Genomic DNA, 12,216 nt, shown 5'->3' with positions numbered 1-12,216 from the left:
AGCATACCAGATATTATGAGGCCATGTTTCGTGCGATAATGTCTTTATCCTTTCAAAGAATCTGACATTGATGCCACGGTTGGTGATCTCCCGGACGCAGGAAAGCTACCACCTACGGACTATTCTTTTTCTACAGCCACAGCAAATAATACGATAGGCAACTTTTGGCCTTCATTTGTTATTGCTTTGCTAACTAACTAACTGGCTAACTAACTACCTGTGCTTGACATATTTTTGTTCAAAACCAGCTACAGGCCCACAAGACGATAAGCCGCACATGGGAATACGACAGCGTCACGTAGGGGAACCGAATGTCAAGTTCATAAAAAAGAAAATGGGGGGGAGGAAGGGAAGCTCCGAAGAAACGTAACTAAAGCGAACAATTGCATCAGTAATTCATTAGGCCGATCCTATTCATCATCGTAGCGCGGATGTTCCTGCGCCCAATTTCGCTGTAAATCATGGCCACACACTTGGACCCCACGGAAGTAAAACAAACAAACAAACGGATAAATCTATCGCTTTCATGGTACGAGAAGCAGTATTCCACTTCATGAAAGTCGAAATCCATCGTCAAAGGAACCGTGAGATAGACAAAGAAAATACAAGAAAGAAAGGAAGGAGGAAAACCAAGCCAATTTGCAAGATTTACCCCCCGGTTTTGCCATTGGCAAATATGATATTCGACCAACACTTCCTCGCCTAGTAGGCACTATTCTTATGGACGGATACTGTGGAATAGATCACTGGTCGTCCTTCTCCCCAGCGCAATTTGAGACAAGCCGTATATCCGGGAATTAAGCCCAAAGAGAAAATTTCCGACAAAAAGATCACAAGAACAAAAGGAAACCCAAATAAGAAAAATCAGAAAAATCCCAGGAAAAAAAAAACAATTAGAGTGGCTCAGTTGGGAGCTTCAGATGGGAGCGAAATTCGTAAAGTTAATGAAACCTACGTGATCATTAACGGAATCATGTGATATGCGAACACTCATACAGATCGCTCATAGCAGCCTTCATCGACCTCAGGCACTGGAGAATGACGACTTCCATTGGTTGCAGCACGGGTGCGGCGACGAGTACCCACAGCTCCAAACATGTTATGGGGGATAACGCGAGTATCAGCGAATCCTGAAAAGGAGTTGGAGGGTTTGCGACGATTAGCCTGATTAGAACGGGAGGCATCATCTTTGCAGTCTGGCACATTGGTTGAACACGCGTCATGGATGAAATTGATGGGAGCAGACCTGGCCTGGCGGCTTAGGCTGTGGGTATGCCGAACCGGGTAACGAAGCACGGCGGGCGAAACGGATTGGGAAATATTTTCAGAGATAGGCCCTGAAACCGAAGAAGGACCATCAACAGAAACTGAAGGAGACGAAGCAGAGGATGGAAGAGAGTGAGAAGGACTCTCTGTTCCACGTTTGCTCTTAACACCCTCAGTGACTAGCTGAGTCAAAACACTAATTTCATAGTCCACCGCGGTCTGCCATTTGTGATGGGTGTTTCCCCAGCCCCACTCAAGCCAGACCTTCCCAAAAGGAGAGCCTGCATGCATGACAGGATGCCAGGTGTTAGCCAGGACATAGGTGCCAGGGTTCTTGGTAGCAGAACCGGCTACAATCAATTCAGCATATTGCTATGAGATACGGCATTAGCATAAGCAAATAGGTTAAGTTTTGGGGATTTCCATACCATGACGTGTTCCTCAGTAGCGTTAGGTTTGCGGGTGAGTGTATCAAATGGCCAGAATCGTGCAGTGGGAGATGCAGCCACGCGATAGTTTTTGGCAGCAATATTGAGAACAAACTTCTGGCGATCATTAAAGACAGGGCAGCGCAGTCCCGCTTCTAGTAGCTCCCAAACAAGGCGCGAGTCGAGTCCAATAGTTTGACCTCGCTCTACTTGCGGCACCAAAGCATGAATCAGGCGAAGAGTAGCAGAAAAAATCTGATTGCGATCTTCAACGGTGTAAAAGTAGGTCGCATACCACGGGAACTGGGACTGGGATTAGGAACATCGCCAAATATCGTGGAGAAGGGGCGTACCTTATATAAAGTACTCATCATATTTTCGTAAGGGCGCTGAAGGCACTTTGCGCAGTAAACGGACTGTCACATCAGGGAGATCAGTGTCCAAGAATTCCCAGGCAGCGGCCCAATGTATTATTACAACATACGCGTTGAGGCATCTCAGCATGGCGAACCGTGCAGAAAATTTCCTCTCCAGTCAAAAAACCCTGAAACCCAGAGCAATATTTCTCTATTCCAGCTCTCACATGAGGAATTCCGTTTCTCCAATCAATATTTTTGGCACGCGGAAAGAGATCTTTGAGCAACTCGTCCTGATTGCTAGCTCTGACTACCACATGACGATTGCCCAATTTTGGAGTCTGGCAAGTGTCTAGACCACGGTTGACCCAAGCAAGCGTACACTCCGCATCGGCCTTAGTTGGGAATTCAATGTAGCAGTCCATTGTCTTCCCAGTCGAACGTTCCATGATAATATGCACAGCGCATCCTAAATCAGGTGTCAAGGGCCTGGCGTTACGACCAAGAAACTGCAGGATCTCGTGCTTGGTCACTGCATAAGGGATCTAGAATCATGTTAACATGACTTCCATGTTAAGAAATCCGTCCGTCTCTCAGAGACCCCATGAACAACCCCGGAACTATCACGCTTGCTTATAATGGAGGAGCAATACTGGAAATGAACACGCCAGGGATCTGATATAACGCACATTGGTAATTTTGATAACCCCAAATCTGGGTGGTAGGCTGTATCTTGCCCCGTTGTCGAACGGCATCGCGTATGGGTAGCAGACCGGATTGCCAGCGTAGCCGTAAGGACCGTTATGTGCGGCTGACATTGTGACAGCCATCGCAGTGGTCGCAGTCATCGGGGACGCTGCTGGCGCTGGGTTCTGATGCTGCGTGGCGTAGTTGTGGTCAGATGGAAGCTGAAAGGTTTGTGCAGTCAAGAATGAAGGATCATGTTCCATGGACGTCGCCAGAGTGACAGACGAAAGGACATCACCTCCCTTTTGCCCCATTGTCTCAGTAACCCCAACAAAGTGACGGTTTGCCCCAACGGCATTTGGATTCACTGCTGAAGGATTTTTTGTGTGGCCCATAGATACAACAGAAGCAGCAAGACCCGTGAGTTTATTATATTCATATTCCTCAAAATTGCCATTGAGCCCGCCATTTTGACCCATTCCAAGTCCCTGATCAAGCATCGGGAAATGACGGCTCGCTTTCATCACAAAAGGAGAATAACGTGGCAAATATGGCACGCTGGGATAGAAGTTATAACCCACTTGATATCCGGTTGACTTCTGTTCGGGGCTGCTGCAGGGATAGTAAGTGTATCCAGCCAACTGAAGTGGGAGGTATTGAGGGACGTGATACTGTTGACTACCGTTGGGAGTTGGGAGGTAATTGTGGGCATTGAAACCATTGTCAACGAAATCAGGAAATTTTTCGGTTTCTTCTTCTGAAGTCGCATCCGAGGGCACGGATATACTTCCATAATCGCTGCAAAATTCATACTCTGAGGCTGAGAACTTATATCCATCGCTGCTGATGTGGGTACGTCCACGCTTGTGACCCAACAAATCGTTCTCAGATGCTCCACTGTCATCGTTAGAAGCGAGTATCGCCGGAGCGGTATACGGAAAATTAGGCGGGTTCTCCCTCCAGTAGCCTCGAGCCTTTCCCGACATTTTATACCTGAAAAGAGTGGCCATAGCTTTGAAACTCTTCTTGACGAAGCTCGACGCGAGTGCGTGATGGACGTGCTAAACTCGATCAACAGCAGAACAATCTGCCGAAACAAAAGGGTCGAATGAAGAGGAAAGATGATCCCACATTTGGCAGCAAAAGCCAACTAGAGGAGGTGTTTGCTGTAGTGCCTGTTGATGAAAGAGGGGAGGATGGATGAAACATGAAATTAAAAACCGATTTGTTTCATGAGATTTGTGTGTTCCGCTTAGTCGTTGCTTAGAACTGCCATGAGAGGTTTCGCACATGGATGATAGGTAGGTATGTTATGACCAGAAGGATAGTTATACTGGGGGGTTCGGTTTGCATCACATTGGATGTTAATGATCAAACTCATATATGCCTTGGGCTCTGGTCTATTCACAAAGCAATTGTGGTACTTAACAAAAGTCCAGCTCTTTGTTTTTGAATGCTGTAGTTTAGTATAAATCGCATAACTGTGTATGTGAGGCATATACTACATAGATAACTCGATGGCGAGGTGGAAGAGAGCAAGCGGATATGATGTTAATACTGCGTCCGGAGGGTCTCCACTCAGCTGATGAATGGAAGCGTCAAAATCGCAAGATAGCCTGGCTGATGGCTAGGGAGAAATGCGGACAGAAATCTCAGAAAACCGGATAATGCTGACTGGTGCCAATCAATGTAATGCGCTTTTCATGTCCGGCAGATGATTCAATGGTAGAAGAAAACGAAATACTGAAGTGGAATATGTGAGATGATACAAGTATATATTCCACCGGCAGGAGATCATAGAATTGAAAAGAAAAGGAAATTATGCTGGGCGGCATAATTTACATTGCCTTAGAACAGAAAATCTGCACAAGGACACATAATGGGTTCTATTAGGATCTACACCAGGGAAAGGCTCAAAACGGACATGACATTCCGAATTATAGCTGGGGGAAAAAAAAGGATATAAACTAGAATGCTGGAAGAGAAAAAATATCGCATAAAACCCATTGCCACGGAGGTACAAGGCATGTAATTAATTAATCAAACTTGCATCACAAATGTTAGCACCTGTATAGATCTTCGAAAGTGATGATTACACTTACAGGAGTCAAAAATGATTCCGCCACAAATCTCGCCCTAGCATTCAGCTAAACACAAAACGGTTAGTAGAGGAAACCTAATGTAATAAACCCGATGAGGAGGTAGCCAGAGAGTCCGCATAGTCGGGCGCGAAGGCCGTTTACGCACAAAGAGTTTCATTTCCGATATTTCCTTATCCACCTCCTCCATGAACTCTATGATAAAGTCAACTAGCTTATGCTTTAACATAGCCTCCGTATGGAAATTGGTTATCAAAAAAGATATGTCGTAGCCCTAGACTATGTCAGCCATGGCAATTTCCGCGTTATGTGCTATGTTTCGAGGGTAGCTAACCTTCACAGGTTTCCGTCGCAGAATGAAGAACGCCTCTGCTCTTTGAGTCAAAAATCTGGTGAATTTGTGCACTAGAATATTCTCGATCTCGTCCGCCTGCTTAATCCGAATGCTGACTCTGATGCTGTTGACACTTGGTTCAATAAGGACTTTTTCGTTTTCGTTACGCGCAATTGTAAGGGGGTTTAGTAGGACTTCTGGGGAAGTAGCCGCCTCCACCTCTGGAACATTATGCCGTTCTGACGTCTGCGAAGCAAAGTTGGAAATTGCGAGGGCGGCTGTGAGAGAGGATCGCACACACTGAAGGTATGGGCGCAATGATTGTGACTGAGATACGATTAGTTGGGCAATGTGGTCGTTAGGGGACGTACGTACCATAATGGATGTGGCCCGTCAGTTCAACTTGGGAAAATTGAGGTTCAAGTAAACGGAGCAAATGCGATTGTGTGCGGGGTACAACGGACTTGACAAAATGGTCTGCCGCGCTATTGCATGTAAGAGGACAGTGGTGCTGTGAATTCTTTGTATAAGACACTCATACTGGGTGTCCAGTTGTTGTCGATGGTGGCATGTCAACGTACAGATGATTGGAGCTGTTTGCACTGTTTGCAACGATTCCCCCCGCCAACCTCAAGAAGCATTTCTCAATTTACTTTGTTAGCACACACGTCCCTGTCATTCATTCCTCCAGCCAACCTCTAAAGGACTGAAATTCGAATATATATCTTTGCATAGTGAGCTTCACAGAGTAATATTCAGTTTCCGTAATGGCTACGATACCTGGTGAGCTTCGGTTTTCTGTTTTCCACCTTGTTGTTAACTTTCGTGCTTCTACTAATCAATGGACTCAAGTAATTGTCAAACACCAAGGCAAGCGCCACGAGGTCGATCTCGATCCAACTGCCAATGGAGAAACCTTCAAGTTCCAGCTCTATTCGCTGACTGGAGTCGAGCCAGAACGCCAGAAGGTTCTCGTGAAGGGTGGGCAGCTGAAAGATGACACAGAACTCTCAACCCTTAATGCAAAGCCTGGGCAAACATTCATGATGCTGGGAACCCCAAGCGCTAGCAATATTTCCGCAGCTCTAGAGAAGCCTAAAGAGACGACAAAATTCATTGAGGATATGACGGAAGCCGAAGCTGCGAGAGCTGATGGCGCGACCCCTGCCGGTCTACAAAATTTGGGTAATACATGCTACCTAAACTCGACATTACAGACGTTGCGAACCATTCCAGAGCTGCACGAAGAGCTTCTGAAATATCACCCTTCAGCCGGTTCATCAAATTCGGGTAGTATGCTAGGAATTCCTTCTTCTGGGGACCTGACCGCTTCTCTGAAGGATCTTTATAAGCGCATGTCTGAAACGCAGGAAGGATTTCCACCTATATCTTTTCTGAACTCTCTGAGGCATGCTTTCCCGCAGTTTGCACAAAGAGCGAAGGAAGGTCCCGGGTATGCACAGCAAGACGCAGAAGAGGCATGGTCCCAGATCATATCTCAACTACGCCAGGATCTCAAAACTAAGGGCGAGAACGGTGATGAATCGTCCGAGATAGCTTTTGTCGACAAGTACCTCGCTGGGAGACTCGAGTCGATCCTTGAATGTGATGACCCTGCGGCGAAAGAAGCAGGTGAGACCACTATTGAAACTTCAGACTCCTTCCTTAAGCTAGACTGTCATATCGACAAAAACATAAACCATTTGCGGGACGGCCTGTTGGCTGGCTTGGAGGAAAAAATTGAGAAGAAGTCGCCTACTCTGAACCGGGACGCGACTTATACGAAACGCTCTAAGATCTCTCGATTACCAAAATACCTTACAGTGCATTTTGTTCGATTTTTTTGGAAACGAGATAAACAGAAGAAGGTGAAAATCATGCGCAGAGTGACATTCCCTCCCGAGCTGGACGTTGTGGAATTTTGCACTGATGAGCTGAGGGAAAAGCTCTTCCCTGTCAGAGACAAGGTCCGCGAAATTCGCAAAGATGAACGTGATATGGAACGAGTTCGTAAGCGCCAGAAGATCGCACATAAGCGGGAAGAGGAGCAGAAGGCTAATACCTCCATGGTCGAGCCTATCCAAAAAAAACAAATTGCCAAGGAGGACCCTGATGCGACCACCGATGTTGCTATGGAGGAAGCCTTCAAAACTGATGCTGAATACGAATCCGAGCGTGCCGCAGCCGTTATGGCTGCTAAGAAAGAATTGTTCGATCTCATCGACCCAAAACTCGCGTCTGATGATGGTGCCAATACATCCGGACTGTACGAATTGTGCGGAGTCATTACCCACCAGGGGCCTAGTGCTGAGAGCGGCCACTACACCTCTTACGTGAAAAAGCGAGGAAGGATTGTCGATGACCCTCTTGCTCCCGGCGGCAAGAGATACGAGGATGATGGCAAGTGGTGGTGGTTCAACGATGACAAAGTTTCTGAGGTTGAGGCGGAGAAGATCGAAACTCTGTCAGGCGGTGGTAAGTGGCCATATTTTATGTTGTTTTGTCCTTTAAATCGAGAAAACGAAAGGAATGACAACTTATGGGAGCTGGCAAACTAACATACATCCCTCAGGTGAATCGCATTCTGCACTGATACTGCTCTATCGGGCTATCGATTTGCCAACCGCAGAGGAAGTTAAAGGATAATCCTTCATCTTTTGTTTAGAGACGCAAGCTTGAACCAGCATCCGTCATCAATTTTGTTTTCTTCCTTCAAAACCTCCGATAGTTATATTAAGATAAGCATTATCGATTGTTTCTGGCGGATTATGTTTATCAGGCTCAAGGAGGTTTTAACACGGTAATCGGGAATCAAAGAAGATAGATCTAGCACGCTTTAGATGATAATTACTCTCTATGAAACTATGGGAGTATCCTCCATATATACCTAGTGTACGTTCACGGATCAATGAGAGTTTTTGTCTCCTTACCTACTTTCATTTTGCTTTTCTTGTTCATGATATCACATGACCATGTCCTCGACTCATCACAAATTCTGTGCATATCCTCCAGCATTGTTGACAGCCTCCACAGCAGGTGACATGCGCCAGCAATGTTCCGCTCTCCAAAACCGATAGCCCACAACTTCCCCTGTGGTGCGATCGCCCGGAACGTCATCAATCCTCCGAAGCGTTTGCTAATCCCTGATACCTCTCCGTATGCTTCACCCATCGTGAGGCGTTCCTTCGCCCGAGCGACACGAGTACCATTGACCGAAAGACAACATGTACTTCGGCGAAGATTTCGTTCGTTGGCCTACTTCGCTATCTTCGGCTCGTTAGGCTATGGCATAGGGAATGCTTTGTCCGCGTTCCTGGCCGATCCTGCGGCACCAGGCTCCCTGGAGGATACACAACGAGTTGACCATCTGCGGCGGGTGATGGATCGCCTTGAGGTGGTTAAACAGCTACGGGCTGATCCTGATTATGTCGAATGGGAGGCATACGACAGTTTTTCAGAGGAAGAGAAGCCTCATCGACTGACGAGTGGGCCTCTGAGTGGAAGTCGCAATTTGCCTGTGCAGGTTAGTTCTTCTCTGCCCACCCCCTTCGCCTCAATTCGTGCGATTCGATCTTCATATTGAGCTTGGTAGACTTGCTAATGGTGTTGCTAACTGATGGTTGATATCCACAGCGAATATTTTGGAACGAAAAAAAACACATAGCTACAACAGTGGTGCATATGGGGATTGGACTCAGCAGCTGGCCATCAATCGTTCACGGAGGGGCAGTCGCTACGGTTCTGGACGAAAGCTTTGGACGGGTTGCCATACGCAGCTTCCCCGCTCGAACAGGTGTAACGGCTAACCTCAATATCGACTATATTAGACCCTTAAAGGTTATGGGTTTTTATATAGTGACAGTAGAATGCGACTTGGAGAAGAGTACGGAGCGCAAAGCTTTCGTTAAAGGCGAAATTCGAGATTCAAAGGGTAGACTATGCGCCACGGGAAATGCTATCTTCGTAGTGCCGAAGACCGTGACGTTGAGACCACTTGGTGATAATTTCTAACCGCTATCTTAGACACCGCTCTATTAGACATGACCTCAGGAACGAACTTCGTGTATCAAATTACTCGAGGTGTCGACTTCTGATTGGAGCCGAATGCTAAGTTCAGCTTAACAATCCAAGCCGTTCGTTTAACGCCCCTGATGTGTTATCAACTATATGCGGAGTGGGAAAGGAGGCATAGAACTACCAGTCTCCATGTCACATCATTACCTCATTAGCAACATGGGACCCTGGGTTCTTTACTTGTCAAATACGCAAATTGGCATGAAATGGATACCATAACATAAAGATCTTTTTCTTAATCATCCTCAAACCGCTGGCGGGACGAGCGATAGATTCGAAAAGTTAGATGCAATGAAGAAATGACACTCCTTTTTATTTTTCCTTTTTAGGAGCTGCAGCTGTCAAGTTGAACTAGAGGCTGATACACTCCACAAGCTGTGTCTAGATAGACATCATGAGTTCCAGGGACATTCTCGCAAGAGGTCTCACATGTCAATGTTTTATCTACTTTTATATTTGTTATCGTAGTATCGCCCCAAAACCACCCGGGGTTCAGTGATCAAAGACCATAGGTTTATTTCGTGCACGCCGCCCATTGCTCCTTTACTATTTCCCATCCAGTGCCTAGTCAGCGTCACTGCAATAACATCATTTCCACCCACGGTAATATTTCAAACCTCTTCACCTGTGTACGAGTGTATGTACTCCGTACGTACTTATCTTTTGCTTTACTCTCCGTTATTTACGCGCGTTGCCAGCCAAGAAGAAAGCACTCGATGTATTATAACCTTCACTAAGACTTGACTAATCTTGTTAAGAGAATATACGGCACTCTTCTATATCATAGCCCTACGGGTTCCTTTTTCTATTCCTTTCTCTTCCCATTTCCTGACCTTCTAATTTCTTGGACCCGGAATTGCTCATCCGGCGTTCAGCACTACCAGAGCCTTCGATGTACGTTCGCCGGAAATATATTCAACCGCCATTTCTTGTATTACAGAGTCCAACTACTAGCAATATATCCCATTTAGCAGTCTTGGGCATAAAATTAGAGAAACTCAGCCACAAGCAGTACGTGATAACTATTTCATGCCCAGAAGATGACATATTGACAGGCACAAATTAGCAGTTTCATGGGATTTTCAGCACTCAGCCTTTTTTTTGGTGTTGCTCTCACTTAGCTAGTTAATAACAAAATTATCCTCCGACATGGTTGTTCCTTGTTTCATCCACTAGTCCCAATGCAGTTGGAAAATTGCATCCTTGACTGCGCCCCATGCCAACGACGTCAACATAAAAACATCCATTCCCACGCAGCTCTGAAGGGCATATCTACAATTTGAAGTCAATTCTGGAGCATCGCATTGAGCCCATTGTGCTGCCCCTCACCTCAGCCTCGCGCGTCCTATTATCCTCAAACACTTCCTAGCACGACATACCGTTTCAGCTGCAAACACGTGCACATCAACAGAAGCAAGAGACAGAAGAAAACAAGAAAAACAGGGCTATCCCCATATATCCCCATAAATACAACCCAACCTCTCTCTCCTAAGGCCAACAAGGACCCTCTCCATTGGAACAATGACCACCTCCCAACCCCCCCAATCGTCAATAATAACGACGACAACAGCGACAAATGGAGACAACACCTCGCACATTCCCTCCCCAGCGCCGATGCTCAGCCCTCCAGCCTCTTCCCACTCCATTGCAGATGATGACGACGATGCCCCCCTCTTCTGCCCCTCGTACATCTCCCCAATGGTCCAAAAACAGCTGCCGGAAAACTACACGATCCGACCCCTACGGCGCTCAGACTACTTCTCCGGCTACCTCGACGTTCTCCGAGTCCTGACCGCTGTCGGCGACTTCACCGTCGAGCAGTGGAACGAGCGCTATGACTGGATGGCGAAGCGAGGCGAGGAGTATTTCCTGCTGGTCATCTGCGATGGCTCTGGTAGGGTGGTGAGCACGGGAAGCCTGATCGTCGAGCGCAAGTTCATTCACTCCCTGGGCATGGTGGGCCATGTGGAAGATATCGCGGTAGAAATGGGCCAGCAGGGGAAGAAGTTAGGGTTGAGGATGATTCAGGCGCTGGATTTCGTGGCGCAGAAGGTCGGGTGCTATAAGGTGTGTTATTCCTACATTTCCCCCCCCCTCCCCGGTTACTCCTCTTCAAATATCATTGTGTGTGGCTTTTATTCGTGTCTTCCGGGAAGAATTCGTCGCTGATCCGTCCGCTCTTACAGAGTATCCTCGATTGCTCAGAAGCCAATGAAGGCTTTTATTTGAAATGCGGCTTCAAACGTGCCGGCCTCGAAATGGCCCACTACTACAACTGAAACGAATAAATTTACATTGATTTGTTAATTTTTGCCCCCTCATCCTTCCTCTTTTCCCTTAAAAAATATAACAAATATACGGAACTCAAACGGAATAAAAAGCCCCATCGTTCCGGCCAATCCCGTCCCCAATTATCTTCCGAAGCAAGCAGAAATACAAACGCCCAATTCCAATACATATCTTCGCAAGATCACTCTGCTTCGCCCATAAAAGCTCTACGGGACAAACACTAGTGATCGAACCACATAGTGGGATGATTATTTAAATATATTCCGCTAGGGTATTTTGAATATCCAGCCGTCGTCTGCACGGGCGTGTATGATAATGTACACTCTACCCGCGGCCCCAGCAGGCCAGTGTTGGATTACTACTGTGAATGGGGTGCACGGATCTTCTTTTCTCTTTTCTCTTTTCTCTCTTCTTTACGGTCTAGAAAAACGGTCGGAGTGATTTATTTCTTTTATATATTAATCAAGAGGGAAGAAAAATTTTCATTTTTCAGCCTTGAGTCTTCCTTTTTATTTGGACGAGCGGACCGGAATGGGATTTCGACAATATCAGGGATAATTAATACATACATAGATGGCGTGTTAATGCTTTTTTTTTTTCATCTTCCCCCCTTTCCCCCTTTCTCTCCGTCTATTTGCGCTCTTTTTTTTCTTCCATTTCCAGTTTTGTATTATTCTAACAGT

At 46.4% G+C, this 12,216-nt stretch overlaps 5 protein-coding genes across 5 annotated transcripts; 3 read left to right on the top strand and 2 right to left on the bottom strand.

The window, feature by feature from the left end:
- Window positions 1–990: 990 nt before the first annotated feature.
- Window positions 991–3,723, bottom strand: HCBG_05612 (uncharacterized protein; the record flags this gene model as incomplete). The annotated part of the gene is made up of 4 exons (XM_045432661.1): window positions 991–1,638; window positions 2,048–2,110; window positions 2,179–2,595; window positions 2,740–3,723. The coding sequence occupies 4 exons, from the start codon at window positions 3,721–3,723 to the stop codon at window positions 991–993; spliced, it is 2,112 nt and encodes a 703-aa protein (XP_045286777.1).
- A 921-nt stretch (window positions 3,724–4,644) lies between these two features.
- On the bottom strand, window positions 4,645–5,548 carry HCBG_05611 (uncharacterized protein; the record flags this gene model as incomplete). The annotated part of the gene is made up of 4 exons (XM_045432660.1): window positions 4,645–4,782; window positions 4,840–4,884; window positions 4,985–5,110; window positions 5,171–5,548. 4 exons carry the CDS (start codon window positions 5,546–5,548, stop codon window positions 4,774–4,776), a joined length of 558 nt encoding a protein of 185 aa, XP_045286776.1.
- A 307-nt stretch (window positions 5,549–5,855) lies between these two features.
- On the top strand, window positions 5,856–8,108 carry HCBG_05610 (ubiquitin carboxyl-terminal hydrolase; the record flags this gene model as incomplete). The annotated part of the gene is made up of 3 exons (XM_045432659.1): window positions 5,856–5,953; window positions 6,023–7,645; window positions 7,743–8,108. 3 exons carry the CDS (start codon window positions 5,938–5,940, stop codon window positions 7,814–7,816), a joined length of 1,713 nt encoding a protein of 570 aa, XP_045286775.1.
- A 114-nt stretch (window positions 8,109–8,222) lies between these two features.
- Window positions 8,223–9,376, top strand: HCBG_05609 (thioesterase; the record flags this gene model as incomplete). Its single annotated transcript, XM_045432658.1, has 2 exons — window positions 8,223–8,693; window positions 8,804–9,376. The coding sequence occupies 2 exons, from the start codon at window positions 8,223–8,225 to the stop codon at window positions 9,179–9,181; spliced, it is 849 nt and encodes a 282-aa protein (XP_045286774.1).
- A 1,135-nt stretch (window positions 9,377–10,511) lies between these two features.
- On the top strand, window positions 10,512–11,523 carry HCBG_05608 (glucosamine 6-phosphate N-acetyltransferase; the record flags this gene model as incomplete). Its single annotated transcript, XM_045432657.1, has 2 exons — window positions 10,512–11,311; window positions 11,431–11,523. 2 exons carry the CDS (start codon window positions 10,766–10,768, stop codon window positions 11,521–11,523), a joined length of 639 nt encoding a protein of 212 aa, XP_045286773.1.
- Window positions 11,524–12,216: the final 693 nt, after the last annotated feature.

Source organism: Histoplasma capsulatum (genome assembly GCF_000150115.1).
Source record: "Histoplasma capsulatum G186AR genomic scaffold supercont2.7, whole genome shotgun sequence".
NCBI lineage: Eukaryota > Fungi > Ascomycota > Eurotiomycetes > Onygenales > Ajellomycetaceae > Histoplasma > Histoplasma capsulatum.
This window is presented reverse-complemented; position numbering and strand designations above follow the sequence as displayed.